The sequence below is a fragment of the Pongo pygmaeus genome, chromosome 16 (assembly GCF_028885625.2).
Source record: "Pongo pygmaeus isolate AG05252 chromosome 16, NHGRI_mPonPyg2-v2.0_pri, whole genome shotgun sequence".
Lineage (NCBI taxonomy): Eukaryota > Metazoa > Chordata > Mammalia > Primates > Hominidae > Pongo > Pongo pygmaeus.
Window position 1 is genome coordinate 43,482,471 of NC_072389.2, and position 21,085 is coordinate 43,503,555.

Below are 21,085 nucleotides of genomic sequence, written 5' to 3' on the forward strand. Positions count from 1 at the left end.
ACTTCTACAGAGAGAGTATCATAACTTTTCAATTTTGTTTATGTAGTATTTGAATCTCATGGGTTAAGTGAATAGATTATTGAGTAGTAATGTGGTTATCTTCTGAATGTCTGCATTCTACATAGTTTGGAAAGCACGTACTTACACTGTGAAGTACTACATCATCCTAACCTACTTCTGTTAAATGCTTCCCTTTTCTCTTCTACCTAGTCTCTGTAATAATGTTTAATATTTGGATGGTTAATATTTACTTAAAATATATAGAGAGCAAAGGGTGTTTTATCACTATAAATATGCCTCAATGGATAAATAAGTTCCTGTTATACTGTACAAATCTTAAGGCATTCTAAGAACTTCCTCAATTTGGTGGTTGGTGGGGCGGAGGTTAGGATTTTGTTTTAATACTATTGTATTTAAAAATGGAAAAAGTTATCTTTTTCTCCTGTATGTATATTACTATATCTTCAAGAAGATGTTTCCTCCTTTGTATTAGTTTCCTGTTGTTGATGTAGGCAAATTACCATAAACTTAGTGACTTAAAACAACAGAAATTTATTATATTTTAGCCTGGAGGTCAGAAATACAAATAGATCTCACTGGGCTAATATCAAGGTATTCCTTGGGTATGTATTGTAATAGAAAAGAAAGGTATAGAGAGAAGAGAAAGACAAACAATTTATTTTAGAAATGTTAAGCTTAAGAACAGTTGACCAAAACAATATAAATGGCCGGCAGGCTGTTAGAAATGTATCCAAATTTAGGAAACTGATCTGAGCAAGAGCCAGAGCTGTACTGCTTGTCATTTTGTTTGTATAGCAGTGGTTCCTAAATTGGTGGGCCAGGGTGATCATAGATGCTATTGTGATTAAAGCTATATACTATCTCCCCTGAAGGAAATACATATGTGGCAAAAAAACTCACATTTGATTACAATTTTGGGGATTCATAATCCTTTCCAGGAGGTTCACAAAATTAATCTTTAGTGTAAAGGGCAAAGTTGCTTTGCTACAGATTTATAGGCTCTATGAATTTTGGATTCATCGAGGTAACATTTCCTTTGCACATTAGATATTTGAGTGCCAGTTGAGTGGAGTTACAGCATCTTCTGTCAAGTAAATCGTGAAATTATTTTACTTTCAAGAGAATATAAGTATGCTGAGTAAAGCAGTCATGTGTTTTGCAATACATATTTGCTCTGAGAAATACATCATTGGGTTATTTCATCATTGTGCACACAAACATCATAGAGTGTACCTACACAAACCTAGATGGGAAAATACACTAATACGATAGCTGATAAGCTTTAAAAAAATCACACAAAAATTTCATAATGTTTTAAGAAATTTATGAATTTGTGTTGGGCCGCATTCAAAGCCATCCTGGGCCACAGGTTGGACAGGCTTGCTGTACAGCATGTTGTTGTACTGAAAATTGTAGCCAGTTTTAGCACAATGGTAAGTATTTGTGTATCTAAACGTCAGAAAGGTACAATAAAGATACAGTATTGTAATCTTATGGGACTGTTGTACGTGGAGTCTGTTGTTGATGGAAACATTATTATGCAACACAGGATTGTATTTAGAAAATGAAACCGATGTAAAATTAATGAGAATTCCATAGGAGTCAATATTGTGCTACAATGCTTGTAAATTTTCTTTTCCTGTTATTAAGTTGAATACATATTATGTTTAACATATTAACTAATAACAGTAAGAGGGATAGGGGATAGATAGAATTTTAATTTATGAACATCATGCACAATTATTTTACCTCATAATTGAACATCTGGTTAATGTAAGTATTATAAGCTTGTAAAAATATTACAAAAACTTGCATAATACTGTACTCTAGACTCGTACATGTGTCAGCCAATGAGCTAAAAAAATCACAAAAAAAATTCATACATGGATCAGCATGTGTGCATCTATAGTACAATATTATGGTCACTATCTGCCTTGGTGGAGAGAAAAGGAAGAGTTGGGAACTTTCGGTTGTGACCAGGAAATGGGAAGAATGGGAATCAGTATTAAAACTGTGCACGTATTCTGTGTTCCAAGAAATGTCCCAGTGTATGGTTAGAGTCTTTATGTTCTCTAAGGAGCTTGACTATCAAAACACTTTAAGTGTTTTAAGCCTGGTTTTTCCTTATAATGGACACATAAAACAAGGAGAAAACATAAAATCTCAGATCTCCAGACTGTGTCTTCCTTGAGCCTTCTACTTGTCTAGCAGTTGGGTGGGGTATATAATAGGCTTGGTAATCACAAAGCAAGATAGTTCTGTAAGGGAGAAAAGAAACTAAAAAAGCATGTCACTTTAGGTGAAGGACATTTTGCGTTTCAGACAGTTAAAACTACTAGGGCTTGTAAAAATTTCTGCAACTATTAATTTGATTGTTAATCCAATTACAAATTTTGCCAGTATGTAAATTTGAAATTGCTGCCATACATTTATCCACAAAGTGCAATAAAGTATAGCTTTAGAGTAATTCTGGTTCATATGTAATATAGTACTGTCATTTGAAACAAAACTACATGGTCCAGTACAACTGAGACAAAATTTGTCTTCGTGTGTTTGGTCATCTTCTTTTGCCTTTGACTTTATTGAAATACTAGCTGAAAATTTTAGGAAATGAAGCTCATGGATGCTACTAAGAATTTTAGATGATTTGGAACACTTTACTTGTTTTGTAGTTACAATCTCATCAGCAAGTCCTCTTGGCTCTACCTCCAAAATATAACCAAATCTCTCTATTCGTCTTCGTGTCCATTGTTATCGTCCTAGTTCAATTCAGTATTACCTCTCACCTGGATTTCTACATTAGTAGTTGCTATGGATTTAATGTTTTTGCCCCCACAAATTTTGTTGAAATTTAAACTCCAGTGCAACAGTGTTAGGAGATGCGGCCTTTTGGGAGGTGTTTAGCACCTACCATCATGAAAGTAAGAGTTCTACCTTCATGAATGGATTCGTATCCTAATAAAAGAACTGAGGGTGCCCATCCTTTTTTGGCTGTCCACCTTCTGCCATGTAAGGACACAGCATTCCTCCCCTCCAGAGGTCACAGCATTCAAGGTGCACCATCTTGGAAGTGGAGATTGACCTCTTTCCAGACAATGAACCTACTGGTGCCTTGATCTTGGATTTCCTAGCCTCTGGACTTCCAAGCCTCTAGAACTGTGAGAAATAAATTTCTCTTTATCATTTACCCAGTCTGGTATTCTGTTAAAGCATCACAAAACGTACAGAGACAGTAGTTTAGTTCTCCTGCTGTGTATGAAAGGATATATTTGAAATTACTGTTCAAATATGATCAGATTAGAAATTGAGTTACAGTTTAGGTTTTTAATAAAGAAGGAACATCTTATAAGATTCTCTTAATTTGCTTTAGAATAGAAGCTAGCCCACAAATGTGGTTATTATGTAGTCTGCTCCCACTGCCTTTTAAGATGCATATTGTGTTTATAGTGGTGGAGCTTGCTCCAGCCCATCTCAGGAGAATTTAATATCTACATCGACCCAACCTTTATGCACCCACACTTTCTCTGACCATTTCTCTGAGTTGAAGATTGGCAAGAATTGGGTCCAGATAAGAATTAGAGCCTCTGAATAACTAAATAATAAAAAGCTTCCACAAAAGAGTAAATTGTGAAGCCAAACCCTTTTAGAGTTTCTATATAAAGAATTATTTTGACCCCAATAATAGATAATTATGGTTGAACATGAAAATTCAATTATTTCCCAGATCGTATCTGATTTTGAATTACCAGGATGGTAGTGTCTTCGGTTTTCAATGCTTTGTTGTCATAATGATAATAAAAAGTAATACTCATATAGTGCCTGTTATGTGTCAGGTATGGTTTACATTTATTATAAGTAAGTGCTGTTATTTCACACATAAGTTTGAGGCACAGAGGTTTAGTAACTTTCTCAAAGTCATACAGATAGTAAGTTTCTAAGCCAAGATCCAACTTGTGGAAGTTTGACTCTAGAATTCTCACTCTTAACCACAACCCAGTGCAACTTTAAAAGTATATTCTCTAAAAAATACTTATGTCCAGAATATATTTTAAAAAACACTTCTAAAAATCATAATAAAGACAGTGTAATAAAAAATGTTCACAGACTTAAAAACAAGATAAACAAATGGCCAAAAAGCACATGAAAAGATGCTCAACATCATGAGTCATTATGGAAATAGAAATTAAAAACGCTGTGGGATACCACTATATACTCAATACAATGAGTAAAGTTAAGACTGAAAACACCAAGTATTGGCAGGGATGTGGTGCATCTGAAACTGTCATACATTATTGATGGGAATGTGTAACAGTACAGCCACTTTGGAAGATAGTGTCTTGTATAGTTAAACATGTACCTATCCTGTGACCCGTTAATTCCACTCCTAGGTAATTATTTGAGAAAAGAAAAAATGTCTACAAAAAAGACATGCACAAGAATGTTTATAACAGCTTTATTCATAATTGCCAACAACTAGAAAAATCCAAATGCCTATCCATGTAAGAAAGAATAAATTATGATAGATGTATTCAATTAGAGGACTACTTAGTTAAAAAAAAATGAACTTCTGATACACAAAACAACATGAGAGAAAGTAGTCAGACAAAAAGGGTACAAATGGTAATTCTGTTTGATTCCATTTATTTGAAGGCCCCAAACAGGCAAAATCTCTGTGTTCGGCATAAGGATTTTTGAAGTGATGAAAATGGCCTGTATTTTGATTATCATGTTGATTATACATGTGTCTTATTCTCTTTGGACTGCTATAGAAAAATATAAACTGGTTAGCTAATAACAGAAATTTGTTTCTTACAGTTTCTACAGACCAATTTGCCTGTTAAGTAATTTAAGCATAACACTTTTCTTTATATGATTTGTGTAAGTGATTGAGATTCCCAGTTGGTAGAAGAAATTAAAAATGTAACTAAACTAAGCATGTTTGTTTCAGCATTTGATTTATAATATATTCTGGAACTGTTAGGAACTTCTAGATGCTACAGTTTAATGTGCTGAAATACAGCAGTTTGTCCTGGTTATAATACTGTAGCAAATGGACATATATAGACAAGTTTTATGGTACCCTGTGTAGTTTGACAGTATTTGTCTCTGGGATCCTTCACAGCTTGTTCCATGGCAATCAGATGTGCTGGAACTACTGAAATGATGAATTGAAGTAGTAGTTTTGTAGTCTTTTGTTACAAGATTAGTCTTCAAAATAAAGGACAACCTTAAAGTCTGTTTTTGGTTTTTGACCTCTTTCAAGTAAGTTACTTTCTGTGGATTTTCATGGAAGTAGTAAACACCTTAGTCACCACATGTTAACTAATGTGGTCTTTGGTTTCTCAAACAAGACTGATGGCTTGGCTGTTTTTTGTTTATGGAAAAGCTAATTCCTGATCTTTGCATCTATTTTAGTAATAGTTATGCACGAGTGCGAGCTGTGGTGATGACCCGAGATGACTCAAGTGGTGGATGGTTACCGCTTGGAGGGAGTGGACTAAGCAGCGTCACTGTCTTCAAAGTCCCTCATCAGGAAGAGAATGGCTGTGCTGACTTTTTTATCCGTGGAGAGCGACTCAGGGACAAAATGGTAATGAATAATGTATCTAATACTATAATTTTAGATAATGAATTATCTGTTTAAAGTTATGATTAGTATACTGTTGTGAGATTTTTTTCGCCTATGAATCAGTGATTATGTTTCTGGAGCTGTTTCTGTGTTAAAGACAGTGAAATACAAAATTTTTTTTTCAAACTGAGACTGACATTGATACACATTTGTTGGGGGATGGGGTTGCTGCTTTTCCATTTACGTTTAATGCAGGAGTTAATAAATAGTCCCCCTAGTTATTAAACCGGTAACGTCCTGCCTTCCCTTCTCTCAGCTATTCCCTAGACCAGAGATTGGCAAACTAATCCACAGGCCAAATGCAAGCCCACCAGTTATTTTTATATGGTCTGTGAGCTAATAATGGCTTTTATAGTTTTACATGGTTGGAAAAAATTAAAAATAATAATTTTGTGTAACATAAGAATTATATGAAATTCCCATTTCAGTATCCACAAATTAAGTTTTATTCGAACATAGCCAAGGTGATTCCCTTATTAATTCCCTTATTTTCTAGGCTCATAAGACCACCTGGTGGCCAGCCTAATTTTTAACACTATTGTCTTCCATGCAGATGTGTAGTTTCTTACGTGTATACATTTTAAAATTTCAGTTTAACCTTTGATAATGTTATTTGCTCTCTTTTAATTAGTATGGAAAGCTCCTTCACTTTCTTTGTTTCATTTGTGGGCCAAAAACAACTGATTACATCCGAAAAGCTGAGTAATGTTAGTGTCATTTCTGTATCAAGAAAAAGAAGAGCATACACTTAGACGCAAAATAAAAATAAAGTGCCAAAATAGAGCCTTGAAAATAGTGAGAATTCCCTTTAAATATATATTTATGGATCTGTTTATTTAGCATCTTTGTTATTTCTTATGTTTTGAGCTCCAAATAATTCTTCCATGCATGAACAGTTTGAATATGACGACTTTCAGTTTGGGGGCTTGGTTTCTTCGTATTTTTTTTACAACTGAATCATTGTAGTAATTCAGAAAGTTGCTTAACTTTCAGTGCCCCAATTTCTTCCCCACTTAAAGGGAGAGTTATCCTAAATCATCTTGAAAGCCTTCCTACCCTAATGTTTTATGAGTTTGTGATTCACCCATGCTACACATTGTATAATGTGTCTCAGCCAAAATAGAGAACCCCGATTGAAGTCAAAAGTGAAATATGATAAATAGTCATCTTTAAAAAGTTTAAATTTTTAAAGGTGGTCTGGCCTTGGATAAAATGGGATCTGCCATATACTAATGCTTTTTTAAGCCTGGAGACATCTAAGAAGGCGCCTATGATGGTATAATGCTTCTGGTCTGAGCTAATGGTAACTGGGGAATATTGTTGGAGAAATTGTCTATTTTAGAAACTGAGTAAAATGGTGAAAATCTAAGGCATTTTTTTCTAGATAAACTTTTTCTTAAGAATACAAAGGTAGTAGAAAGTAAAATGTGGATTAAGAGAGAAAAATGCTTGCTCGAAAAATTATAAGAACAAGGAAAGGATGACCTAGATGTGAAATAGAAAAAACTCAGTGAAACAGAATATTGGATATAGTAGAGATGGACAGTTTAGGATAATAAGGGACAAAATCTGCATAACTAAGTATGAGCCTGCACAGATTGATGGATTGGGTGATTGTTCAGAGTGTGGCTTTAACATAAAGCTAGTGAAAATAAATCTGAGATTCAGAAAGAACAGAAACTTATATTCTCTGTGACAGAGCTTAAAAATCAAGAGCACTTACCCTAGTCCTAGGGTATAGAATATTGATAAACTAATAAGAAAATAGATTATTTTGCTAGAAGTAACAGGAATCAGAACACCTGTTGTTTCACGTAGCCATTTTTCTTTGAGGAAGCTTGTTACTTGTGAAACGGGGATAAGAAACATCTCTCGGTATAGCCATAAAGGAGAGCTTTCAGTCAGAAAGTTGCCATATTTCTTAGAGGGATTAACTATAGTATAGCATTCTAGGTTATGGGGACTTGTGTGATCAAAGGCAGAGGCAATAACTCATGGCTGTAAATTGAAAATAGCGAAGTCTTGTGAAATCTCAAGACAAATGAGACAGTGATATTGAAATAAGATTAATTTGCACCCTCTGCTGGGTAATACACTCTGATCAAGACTACTTCTGAAAAGTCCAGTAGTGGAATTGACATATACATACATTAGTTTACAATATCACTGCATTTTGAGATCACTAATGTTCATTTCTTTAGTCATTGGTTTTATTCATTGGTTATTCATTGGTTTTATTTTAACCCGTTTTCCTGAGTTCTAGTTTCTTGATTTTTTTTTTTTTTAAAGAAGTATTATGATTACTGAGTCTGTAAGTCTACAGGGTTCCTCCCAGATTAATGGTAGCTTTCCTTTAAAAGCCTTCTTGGTGAATAAACAGTGCACTTTAGTAGTAGTTCTGATGTAATAGTTATGTGAAAGATAGTTGCTGAAAACTGTTCTGTAACCATTTTGCCTGTGGATCACATCTTAGAATCCTCTGCCTTAGATGAATTCTAGAAGTGAGATTCTTGCCCCTCATATCCCATGAATTCATGCCCTTGAAGAAAGAATAAATATTCAGAAAAGGAGTATATGACCACTCGCGTGGCTAATAAATACAATATTTTAATGAGTATTTATAAGTCAGAATACTGGTAACAATAGTGAAGAAGATGGCCCTTATCAGTTATGAGAGAACCACTTTCACAGAAGACTTTTCCAGCCTTTGATTTACAATTACAGGTACTAAAAATAAGTCTTGTTACAATTCCCAGAAGGTTATATATACTTTACTCTTTTATTTTTATTTTACTTTATTTTTTTAAGAAAGGGGGCACAAATGAAGAGCAGGCTGCCTGAGACTTGTTCAAGAAGACATCATTTTGTGTAACTGAGTCAGTGTTTACTCATTCACTCACTCAGTGATCCTATGTTGCTTACCTATAAAGCATCTTTATGATGCCTACGAAAGGTGGAGTTTGTTTCCTGGATTATCCTTTGATACTCTAAATTGGAGCTTTCCAACCTGTGTGCCATGAGTGTCTGGGGCCTCCAGACTGGTTGCCTTATGTTATTGTTCTATATGTGCCTGAGGAGAGAAGAGTTGGAAAGCACTGCTCTGCATAATTGGCTTTCATGCTTTATGGATGATTGAGAAACAAAGAATTTGAAACAAACACCAGGGGTTGGTGTTGTAGCCTAAGAAAATGAAAGTACTACCTTTCTTTGAGACACTTGGGGATGGAATGATTGTTGTTAAGGACAGATTCTGAGAAAGTCTTTGGCCGGGCGTGGTGGCTCATGCCTGTAATCTCAGCACTTTGGAAGGCCGAGGCAGGCGGTTCACAAGGTCAGGAAATCGTGACCATCCTGGCTAACACAGTGAAACCTCATCTCTACTAAAAATACAAAACAGACATCAACAAAAAAACAATAATTAGCAAGGCATGGTGGCACACGCCTGTAGTTCCAGCTACTCGGGAGACTGAGGCAGGAGAATCGCTTGAACCCGGGAGGCATAGGTGGCAGTGAGCCGAGATTGTGCCACTGCACCTCCAGTGTGGGCAACAGAGCGAGACTCTGTCTCAAAAAAAAAAAAAGAAAAGAAAATCTTACTTGACGTGTGTGAGCTGTAGCCTCTGTTTTCTTCTAAATCTTTATAGCCTTGATTTCTTCCTTTAGTTCTTTAATACAAGTTAGTATTACCTTGGAGCACATATAATTTAAATTGTTAACTAAAATTTAACTGTTCATTTGTGTACATCATAGAGTTCCACATTGCCTATTTAGTTTTCATTAGATATAATGGTTCTTCTCTGTAAGTAGGACACTGCTGTCTTACAAATATTTTATCAAAATGTTTACCATTTGTATAGGTTATATTATTTGACCATTTTTAGCTGATACATGGTATGTGACATGTAAATTTAAAACACCGAATTATAATACAGCTTAAGATTTTTTAAGTTTCTGAATTAACTAGTAACAAAAAGTTTGCTAAAATATCTGTTTACTACTAAACACAGTTTTTAGTTATCATGGGGATCTAAAGTAGTTTTTCTTTAGTTTATATAATAGATAATAAAATACTATAAATTTGCTAGTATTATTAAAATTTGCTAAAGCTATGCTTTTTAAACCATATTATGGGCTAAGGTATGACAAAAGAATAGGCTGAGTAGAAAGATAAGGAGTCTTTTAAAATGCTTGAATTCCTGAAGATGCTCTGTGGGAACAAGAAAAAGCAAGCTTATAAGACAGTTACCATTATAAACTTAGAGTGACAAAGGTAATATGGAAATGGAGAAAGGAAAAACTAGAAATATTTCCAGTTTAAGAAGTTGCCAAAGAGATTAAGGAATTGTTTTTACGATTAATAAGTAATTAGGTTGTGGATAAAATTGTTTATAGAAGTTGAAGTGCCTTTAAGATAATGGTTCTATTGTTTAAAAAGAGCGTGTTTTAAAAATAAGGTTTCTTTCCAGTTACTGTAGCCTAAAACAAAATTAGAATATTTCTTTTCTAGGAAGAAAATAATGTGGTTATAATATAGCAGTAGCTTTATTAAAAATGAGACTCACCGCTTTCTATCATGGGGGAATCTTAAAAGACCAGGGAAACATCTTTCTGCCTTGGGTTGAACTTTATCGAAGTACAGAACAAGAATTTCCTGCTAAGCTTTTCCACTGTGCCTCTGAATTATTCCTTTGTGAAACTTCAGTCCTACAGAAGTGCTCCTCCACTGAAAACCAATTGCCTTAACTAACTTTTCCTTAGGATTCAGCCTTCCTAGCAGTTTTGTTTCTTGAAAGATACTAGTTCTCCTATTCACCATAATACCACAGTTAGGAAAAGAATGGGAGTGGGAGTAGAGATAGTGGAGTATTGTTATTGTACCTTATTCCCCTTACAAATTATTAGTCTATCACCCACATATATAAATCCCATTATCGAATCTGTGTAGCATTCACATCAGTATCTATTAGCTTTCATTTTCATCTACGGATCTTAGCAATTTCTTCCCAAAGCCAGATTTTCTACATCTGATCCTCATCATCATTCTTGGCTACTTTTCTTTGCAGTCTTGACCTTCTGGTCTTCATTTCAGCAGGCTACTTTCCTGGATCTGATTGTTACCCAGAACTGCTCCATTTGAGGAATTTTATAATTTCCTGTCATTTCTTTTTTATTCCCCTCCTACTGCCCTTCAATTTCATGTCTTCACTATTACATTGTGCCTCCAATTTTTTCCTTAACTAGATTCCTTCTGGCTTCAGTATTTTTTTATTGTTTTCTTTTTTAATTTAATCTAAATCTTTTCAGTCAATCTCTCAAACAACCCTTTCATTCATATTTCAGTAGACAATATGTTGCTAAGTTTTTTTTAAACTTAGTTGACAGTAAAGGAACTTCATTGAATCCTATAGTATTTTCTTTTAATACTCTTTTCTTAGGCCAAGCACGGTGGCTCACGCCTGTAATCCCAGCACTTTGGGAGGCCAAGGCGGGTGGATTGCCTGAGGTCAGGAGTTCGAGACCAGCCTGGCCAACATGGTGAAACCCCACCTCTACTAAAAAAATACAAAAAATTAGCTGGGCATGGGGGCGGATGCCTGTAATCCCAGCTACTTAGGAGGCTGAGGTGGGAGAATTGCTTGAATGTGGGAGGCAGAGGTTGCAGTGAGCCAAGATCATGCCATTGCACTCCAGCTTGGGTAACGAGAGTGAAATTCTGTCAAAAAAAAAAAAAAAACTTTTTTTTTTTTTTTCGTTTTAAAGATGGGTTGTTCATTCATGCAATAAATATTGTTGAGTGGCTACTGTGTGCTAAGCACTGTTCTAGGCACTGGGAATATGTAAGTGAACAAAAATAGAAATCTCAGTTCTTAAGGTAATATACATTCTAGTGGAAGATAAATATTACAATAAGTAAAACAGGAAAATGATATGCTAGACAGTGCTAAGGGGAAAAAACAAAGTAGGAAAAGGGAGTATAGGGAAGTTTTTTGGTGGGTGTGGTGATTGGTTAAAATGTATATAGACACAGTGACCAAGGAAGGCCTTACCAAGAATGGAGGTAACATTCGTGTGATGATTATTTATATGGTGATTAAGGTCTTATATTTTAGTTTGTATGTTCAGATTTTCAGATCTTCAGTATTCTTAAAGTAGAATAAATTTATCTTGTTTCAGTTCTTATGTTAAGCTGTATAAGATCTTGAAGTTGTTTGGATTTGGTGAATGTTCTCAAAATGTGCATCAACAGTAGTTATAAACTTAGGAATTACCAGTGATCCCTCCATTTATTCAAACAGATCTTCATTATTCTTGATTCTGTTTCATTCTTTTAATCTCTGCGCCTCCCATATCTTTCCTGCAAATAAGGCTACTATTTTTTTTTTCATTGCCCAGTTTTACCTGGCTCCTTCTAACTTCTGTGTTATTTACCATAACTACATTTCTAAAACTTGGGTCTAATACTTCTTTAGGCTTCCCTACTAATTTCCTAGAGACAATTTCATCTCCACATAGAAAATGTTTATAATCTGGCCCTGTCCTCCTTTGCCTTTAATCTGTGTGCCTTTTTTCTCAAAGGTAATCATTTCCATGGTAGTTACTTGTAGTTCATCAGAAGTACCATGTATAAGAAAATGCCTTTCCCCTTTTACATTAATAAATATGGCACTATATAGATAGCATATTGAGAGGTTATGTGGAGTAGAGAATGTTGATAAACATGTTGCTAATGCTCAGAAAACAATAATGGCAGGAAACAGTGGTTTCCTTTTTACTGTCATAGATGGAAAAATAGGAAAACTGGGTTAAAGCACCTTGGACAAACAATTTTGCTGTGAAGAATTGGAATTGAGATAAATGATAATAATAACCAGTCCAGAATCCCATTCTTTTCATTATTAACCCATTGAAAAGGTAATAAATTATGCTATTAATTACTTTCTGTACAACCATGAATTTTGTAGTTTTTCCCCAGCAGTTGTTTTGCAACAGTTAATTATTTAATATTGCTAGTATACCTTGAAGAGGAGGAAGAAGTCTGCCTATTAGCATTTCTGTTCTCTTTCCCTGGAGCCTTGTGGGAACTGGTTCCTGAAAATTAAGATTTAGAAAATGTCCCAAATTATTATACCTTCTTGGTTGCCTTTATTTTCTCATTTAGCTTAACACTTTCACCTTTCTTCAGCATACTCTTTATTATTACATTTCCTCTTTCTTCTTTCAAACCCTGCATTTGGCATCTGATATATTTCCTCTTTACAATTTATTTTAAACTAACATCATTCCTTTCTGTAGTTACTGCTTTTCACCAGTTGATTTGGTCTGTCAGCCTCATCAGTATTATCTTGGCTTCATTGTTCTCTTTTATACCTGATTGTGGTATATTTTGTAATTTATTTCACATCCTTTCCATTATCTTCCAATTGCCATTAAACTGTAATAGCCTCCATCATAGCTAAATTAAAGCCCAAACTCTGACCTCAAATTATCGACCATACTTATTAGCTTTCCAAATGTTTCTGCACTACTTTTGTTTTATTACATTCTAAATTATAATTTGAATGTGTCATGCTTTTAATTGAGTGGCTGACTGTAGTATTCCTTTGTTTAATCAACCACTGAGTGCCTTCTATGTGCTTGACTTCCTGTATTAGTTCCTTGGGCTGCCGTAACAAAATAATTTAGACTGAATGGTTTAAACAACAGAATTTATTTTCTCACAGTTAATGGAAGGTGGGAAGTCCAAGGTATTGGCCAATTTTCTGTTTCTGGTGTGGGCTCTCTTCCTGGCTTTCAGACTGTCACTTTCTCAAGATGTCCTCACATGGTCTAGAGAAAGAGCTCTGGTGTTTCTTCCTCTTATAAAAGCACTAGCCGTATCAGATTAGGGCCCCACCTTTATGATCTCATTTAACCTTTATCATTTCCTCCCAGGCACTATTTCCAAATGTAGTCACCATGGATATTAGGGCTTTAACATATGAATTTGAGGGGAGCACAATCCCTTCAGTCCATAGTACTTCCTATTCCATTGTACTGTTTGTCTGTTGATTGTTAGTTGAGTAGTATTCTATGATATGCATGTACACTCTCTAAATTATTGTAACTTTAATATGAGGTTTAGTATCTGCTAGTGCTAGTTTTTCTCATTAGACTTCTTTAACTATTGTGGGGAGGGGTATATTTTTGCTTATTCTTTCAGAACTCCAGACAGTTTATGTTTTTTCGCATGTAGGTACATTCACTTTTTTCTTAGGGTTATAAAAATGTGGCAAGGGGCTATTGTAAATGATATATTTTAAAAATCATTTTTGGTATCTTTTGAAGCTCTTCATGCAGCTTTTAGAATAATGTTAGACAATATTGGTGATATAATATCTCTTTATTTTCTTTGGGAATTTAAAGGAATTTCTAATGTTGCACAGATAAATATGATGTCAGCTGTTGTCTTGAGATCTCCTTTACCATGATAAGGAAGTGTTCTTATGTTCTCCACCTCCCCAGACTAGAATTTGGTACTAATTTTTATGAAATCTGGTTTTGCAAATGTCTCACAGACTTCTTAAATTGAAATTTTTGTTGAGATAATTGTAGATTATTAATTGCTATTGTAAGAAATAATAAATGCTGTGTACACTCTACCCTGTTTTCCCAGTGGCAACATTTTGCAAAACTGTATTGTCATATCACAGCGAGGATATTTCTGTTGATACGATCTATCATATTCAGATTTCCTCAGTTACTTGTATTCATTTTTGTGTGTATTTTATTTAAGTCTGTACAGTTTTATCACGTTTTCACTACCACAGACAAGATGCAGAACAGTTTAACAACCACAAGAATCTCTTCTTTCTGTTGATTTTATCACCACATCTATTTCCGTTTTTGCCAGGCAACCACTATTTTGTTCTCTCAATTATTTCCGTAATTTTGTCTTTCAAAAAATGTTATAAAAGTGTAATAAAAAGTATGTAACCTTTCAGGATTGACCTTTTTTCTTTCATGATCATTCTCTGAGGGTTCATCCAGGTTATTGAGTATCTCCAGAGTTTGTTCCTTTTATTGTTGAGTTAGTAGTCTGTGATATGTATTTATATGACTTACTGAAGGACATCGTGGCTGTTTCCAGTTTGGGACTAAATATAAGGTTGCTGTGAACATTCACATACATGTTTTTTTCTGTGAATGTAAGTTTTATTTCTCTGGGATAAATGACCAGGTATGCAGTGGCTGGGTTGTATGGTAGTTGCATATTTAGTTTTGTTAAGAAACTGCAAAACTTTTTTCTAGAGTGGATTTATCATGCCACATTGCCACCAGCGGTTTATGAGCAATCCATTTTCTAAGCATCCTCACCAGCATTTCAAGTAGCCACTATTTTTTGTTTTACTCATTCTGAGAGATGTATAGTGATAATAACTTATTGTGGTTTTAATTTGCATTTTTCTGATGACTAATGATCATCTTTTCATTTGATTATTTGTACCTTCTTTAGCGAATGTCAGTCTTTTTGCCCATTTTCTTATTGGATTGTTTGAGGTTTTTTTTTTTTTTAGATAGAGTCTCCTTCTAGTGCAGTGGCGTGATCTTGGCTCGCTACAACCTCTGCCTCCCGGTTTCAAACGATTCTCCTGCCTCAGCCTCCGAGGTAGCTGGGACCACAGGCATGCATCACCACACCTGGCTAATTTTTGTATTTTTAGTAGAGATGGGGTTTCACCATGTTGGCCAGGCTGGTCTTGAACTCCTGACCTTGAGTGATCTGCCTACCTCAGCCTCCCAACGTGCTGGGATTACAGGCGTGAGCCACTGTACCCAGCCTTGCTTTTTTACTATTGACTTTGGAGAGTTATTTATATATTCTAGCTACTAGTCCTCTGTTGGAATACGTGGTTTGAAAATGTTCTCTCCCAGTCTGTAGCTTGTCTTTTCATCCTCTGAACGTGGCCTTTTGCAGACCAAAGTTTTAAATTTTGATAAGGTCCCATCTATCAAGTTTTCCTTTCATGGATCATACTTTGGTGACAAGTCCAAGAACTCTTTCCCTAGCCATAGGTCATGAAGATTTATCCTGTGTTTTCTTCCTGAAAGTTTTATATAATAGTTTTACCTTTTACATTTAAGCTCATGGTCCATTTTAAGTTAACTTTTGTGTAAGTTGTGGTACTTAGATCAAGGGTTTTTTTTTCCCCTATGAATGTCCAGTTTTTCCTGCACCATTGTTGAAAAGATTGTCTGGATTCCTCCCTTGAATTACTTTTGTACTCGTTAAAAATCAGGTAAGTATATTTGTGTTCTTTATTATGTTCCATTTCTCTATTTGTCCATCCCTCCACCAGTATCACACACTGTATTATTGTGGCTATATAAGAAGCCCTAATACAGAGTAGAATGATTCCTAGTACAGAGTAGAATGATTCCTCCCATGTTACTCTTCTTTCTCAATATTGTTTTAGCTATTCTGGGTCTGCGCTTTTCCATATAAATTTTAGAATATTCTTTGTGTGTGTGTGTTTTTTTTTTTTTTTTGGAGACGAAGTTTCGCTCTTGTTGCCCATACTGGAGCGCAGTGGTGCAATCTCAGCTCATTGCAACCTCTGCCTCCTAGGTTCAAGCTTTTCTCTTGCCTCAGCCTCCCGAGTAGCTGGGATTACAGGCACCTGCCACCACGTTAGCTAATTTTTGTATATTTAGTAGAGACAGGGGTTTCACCATGTTGACCAGGCTTGTCTTGAACTTCTGACCTCAGGTGATCCACCCACCTCCGCCTGCCAAAGTGCTGGGATTACAGGCATGAGCCACTGTGCCCAGCCAAATTTTAGAATATTCTTGTCTGTATCTACAAAAAAACCTTACTGGGGTTTTGATAGGAATTGTATTAAACCTGTGGATCAACTTGGGGAGAATGGACATCTTTACTATGATGAATCTTCTAATTCATAAATGCACTGTGTCTCTGTTTAGGTCTTTGAATCCTTTCATTAACATTTTGTGATTTTCAACACATAGATCTTATATGTTTTGTTAATTGTATACCTAAATGTTTTTCTTATATGTTTTGTTAATTGTATACCTAAATGTTTTTCTTATATGTTTTGTTAATTGTATACCTAAATGTTTTGTTTGGAGCAATTGTAAATACTATTGTGTTTTTAATTTTGGTTACTGCATGTCCATTGTATATAGACATGCTATTAATTTTCATTTGTTGTTCTTGTATCCTGTTACATAGACATATTTAATTCTTTATGTAAATTCCCTGGAATTTTTTAATGTTGACATCATGTCATCTACAAATAGGAAGGGATTTATTTCTTCCTCTTCAATCTGTATGTCTTTTCTTTTTCTTCTCTTATTTCTGTGGCTAGAACCTCCAATTCTATATGGAATACAATGGTAGTAGAGTACATCCTTGCCTTGTTTCAGATATTAACCAAAACACATACACTCTTTCACCTTTAGTATGTTGTTGGCTGGGGTTTCTTGTAGGCATTTTTTATCAAATTGAGATAATTCTACTCTTGCTAACTTGCTGATAATTTGTATCATGACTAGATATTGGAGTATTTTAAATTTTTTTGTGTGTCAATTGATCACATTAGCCTGTTGGTACGATAGATTATATTGATTGATTTTTAAATATTGAACCAGCCTTGTTTCTGCAATAAATCCCACTTGGTCATGGTGTATAATTTTTGATACGTTGTTGGACTTGGTTTGCTAATATTTAGTTGAGGAATTTTGCATTTAAGTTCATTAGAGATAATAGTCTGTAGGTTGGTGGGGTTTTTTTTGGTACTGTTTTTGTTTAATATTGGTGTCAAAGTAATACCGGCCTCATTAAAATAAGTTGGGAAGTACTCCCTCATATTCTGTTTTCTGGAAAAGACTGTAAAATTGGTGTTAGTTCATTTTTAGATGGTAGAATTTTTCATTGAAACTATCTCAATATAAAGATCTCTTCAGAAGATTTTAAATTACAAATTCGGTTTCTTTAATTGTTATAGGACTATTCAGGTTATCTATTTCATCGTGGTTGAATTTTTATAATTTGTGATTTTTAAATAATCAGTCAATTTCTTTTAAGTTGTCTAACTTATGAGCATGAAGTTGTTCTTAGTAGCTCAGTTATTCTTTTAAAGGCTGCAGGAACTTTAGCAGTATCCCGTTTCATTCCTGTAATTGATTTGTGGCTTTGCTCTTTTGTCAGTCTTGCTAGAGATGTATCAATTATATTGATTTTTAGAAAAGTAGTTTTTGTTTCATTGATTTGTCTTCTATTTTCAATTTTATTTCTGTTGTCATTTTCTTTTTGCTTGCTTTGGGTTTATTTTGCTCTCCCTTCTTTAGTCTCTTGAGGTAGGAACTTCAATTAGTGATTTGAGATTTTTCCTCCTTTGTAAAGTCTGACTTTTGAAAAGACTTCAGTTCACTGTAGTATAAAGTTTTGGTTTTATAAAATATTATTTATTATATTATTCAAATTTATACATCCTTTTTTGTTTAACTTTCAAAGGTTGAATATCTCCAACTATTATGTTTTTGGATATTTTTGTGTTTCTAAATGGTTTCTGTGTTATAATAGGGTATTGCTGTATCAGTTGGTTCATAAGGTTTGTAACTGTTAAAGTCTTAGATCTTCGAGATTCATTTTATCAACATTATATGAGCCCATCTCCAGATTATAGAAATCCAGTGAGAGAAAAGAGAATTGCCTAAGCTTATTTAGTTTTATTCTGGCGGTTTAGAAATCTAGCAACCTGTGGGGACCTGGGAAAAAGCTGAGTCAAGAAGCCTGTGCCCGATTGTTTTTTATTATTTTTTAGTGTGCCTACCAGGAGTCAGAGCCATATTAATTCCTAATTGGGAGTCAGTTTTGACAATGCCGTCCCCTTTTGTGGGTAGAATTCCCCTACAGTATCTATAAAAGGTGGTGACATTCTTGTTCTTTGACCTCTAGTCCTTGATATATTTCCAAGAAGTCCTGGTGGAATCCCAGTGTATCTCACCTCACATTCCCTCATCCCATGTTGTCGTTGCTTTCTAGTCATTCACTTTTGTTAATAGTTACAGGTCTCTAATGGTTTTCTATTTTATTTTTCGGTTAGTTTGGTAAGTTACAGTTTTTTAGGAAATTGGCTTGTTTCACTTAAGCTTTCGTATTCAGGGTCATAAACCTTTATATTATATTCTTTATTAATTTTTAAATCTTTACTTTTAGTTTTGTCCCTCTTTTTCTTCCTAACATAGTTTATTTGTACTTTTTCTTTTTTTCTTGTCTATTTCACTGGTCTTTGCAAATAATCAGCTGTTGGCAAGGATACTCTCAAGAGCTCTTGTATACCTTTTACCTAAATTCACCAATTTTTAACATTTGCCACAATGAATGTATCAATTTCTCTCTCTCCCAACACACGCACACACCCACACCCACGTACACAAAAAACACATACACAAAAAACTATGTGTTGTAAGTTGCATTACAGCCTGCTTTTTACCCTAATTGTTCAGTGTATTTTTCCTAAGAACAAGGATATTCTCTTACAAAATTATAGTGTATTTATCATATTTAGGAAATTAACATAAATACAGTACTTTAATCTACAGTCCCTATTCCAGTTTTTACAACTGTCCATGTAATGTTCTTAGGACAATTTTGTTTCTTCAGTATAAGATAATGTAGCATTTAACTGCCATAGCTCTTTAGTCTTCTGTAAAATGGAGCAGTTCCTCAGTCTTTAATGACATAGACATATTTAAAGAATACTGGGCAGTTATTTTAGAATGTTTCTCAATTTGGATTTTTCTAATGTTTCCCCATGAATAGATTCATATTATTCATCCTTGCCCAGAATATCATATAACATCTTGTGCCAGAAAGTAAAGTTGTACTCAGTGGATGAAATCTTGTTGAAAAGACACAAGTCAGCATGAAGGAGTTCCCTTTATCCAATTAAAGTAGGATAAATGATTATAATTCATTGACTAAAAGAGGAATTCATATTATCTATATTCTAAACAAGCAAGCAAATGGTAGAAAAGTAGTTCTTCCTTTGTGTAGATTTTTTTTAAATGAATTCATACTCTTTATTTCTTAATACTTTTTTTGGGTTTATTATATTCATTTTTAACATTTTAAATTGGACATTGAGTTCATTTTATTTTCAGATTTTTATTTTCACTCTAAGCTTTTTAAACTACAAATTTGCTTTTTGGCTTCTTGTTTTGGATTGTTGCACTACACAAATTTTTATATGGAGTTAATTTCATTATCTTTATTAGGGTTTTCTAATTCTCATGCAGATTTATTTGATTCACTTGTCATTTAGAAGCAGGTATAATTTCTTTCAAAATAATAGGTATTTTAAACTAAAGTTGTATTGCATTATGTTTAGAGATGATAGCCTATGTGGTAACAGTTATATTTATCAAGATATATGTTATATTGTGGGTAAATGATTAATTTACCTAAGTGTTCCACATATTTTAGAAGAATGTATTTTTCAAGTAATTCATACAGGTTTCTGCATGTGTCCCATATGTCAGATGTTTTAATGGTGATATTCAAATCTGCTTTCTCTTTACTAATTTTGTGTCTATTTCATCTATCAGTTATTGAGACATATATTCAGATATCTTACTCTGATTATAGATTTGTCAAGTTTTTCTTGTGTTTATTCTTGCTTAATAAAAACGTATGGATTATATTTCTACTAAGTGAACTTTATTCATTATACCTTTTAGCCTAAGAGTCCATTTTGCTTATTACTGTCAGCATCCACCACCTTTTCCCAATATTATAATGTCAAGTTTAATTCCAGCTGCACACTTTTTCATATCCTTGTAGTCATGTGAGCCTCCAGTTCAATTTTATTCCTCTATTGGTTGTTTGTTCTAATTTTTATTATTTGCACACATACGTGTATAGTTTCTCACCTCATTTATTTAAGTAGGATCTAGGTAGAAGTGTGGGTTTATTGGAGTATGGAAACTGTTCCAGTTAGTATCTTTTTGAGTGAAAATAAAATACCTATGTATATCTGACTGTCAAATATTTGATCTCTTTTGTAACTTGCTGTTTTTTATATGAACTATTTAGTCATACAAAAATAATGTGTGTTAAAATAAACTGCCATACTTATGAAAATATGATACCATTTTCTTTCCTTCTCTCCTCCTTTATTCCTTTTTTTCTCCCTCCTTCCCTTCCTTTTGTGGTAGCTGAAGGTAACGGAACTGCTATTGTGTGAGAATCACTGCCATTGCTGCTTCTGTTACTTTTATTTTTCAATGTCTAAAGTCCCACTCAGCTCAGACCACAGTGTTAAACACAAATTTGTATTAATAGGCAATTGTAAAAAACATGTATTTGATAACATAATTCTATATAGAATGTCATAATGTATTTCTTAAAGGGTACAGGTTTTTATATCATTC

At 34.2% G+C, this 21,085-nt stretch overlaps 1 protein-coding gene across 1 annotated transcript in view; it reads left to right on the forward strand.

The window, feature by feature from the left end:
- SPRED1 (sprouty related EVH1 domain containing 1) overlaps positions 1 to 21,085 on the forward strand; it is a 104,877-nt gene that overhangs the window by 41,099 nt on the left and 42,693 nt on the right. Inside the window, exon 2 of the mRNA XM_054451296.2 lies at positions 5,437 to 5,611. Coding sequence (XP_054307271.1) covers positions 5,437 to 5,611 — 175 coding nt within the window. The remainder of the gene's footprint in view (positions 1 to 5,436; positions 5,612 to 21,085) is intronic.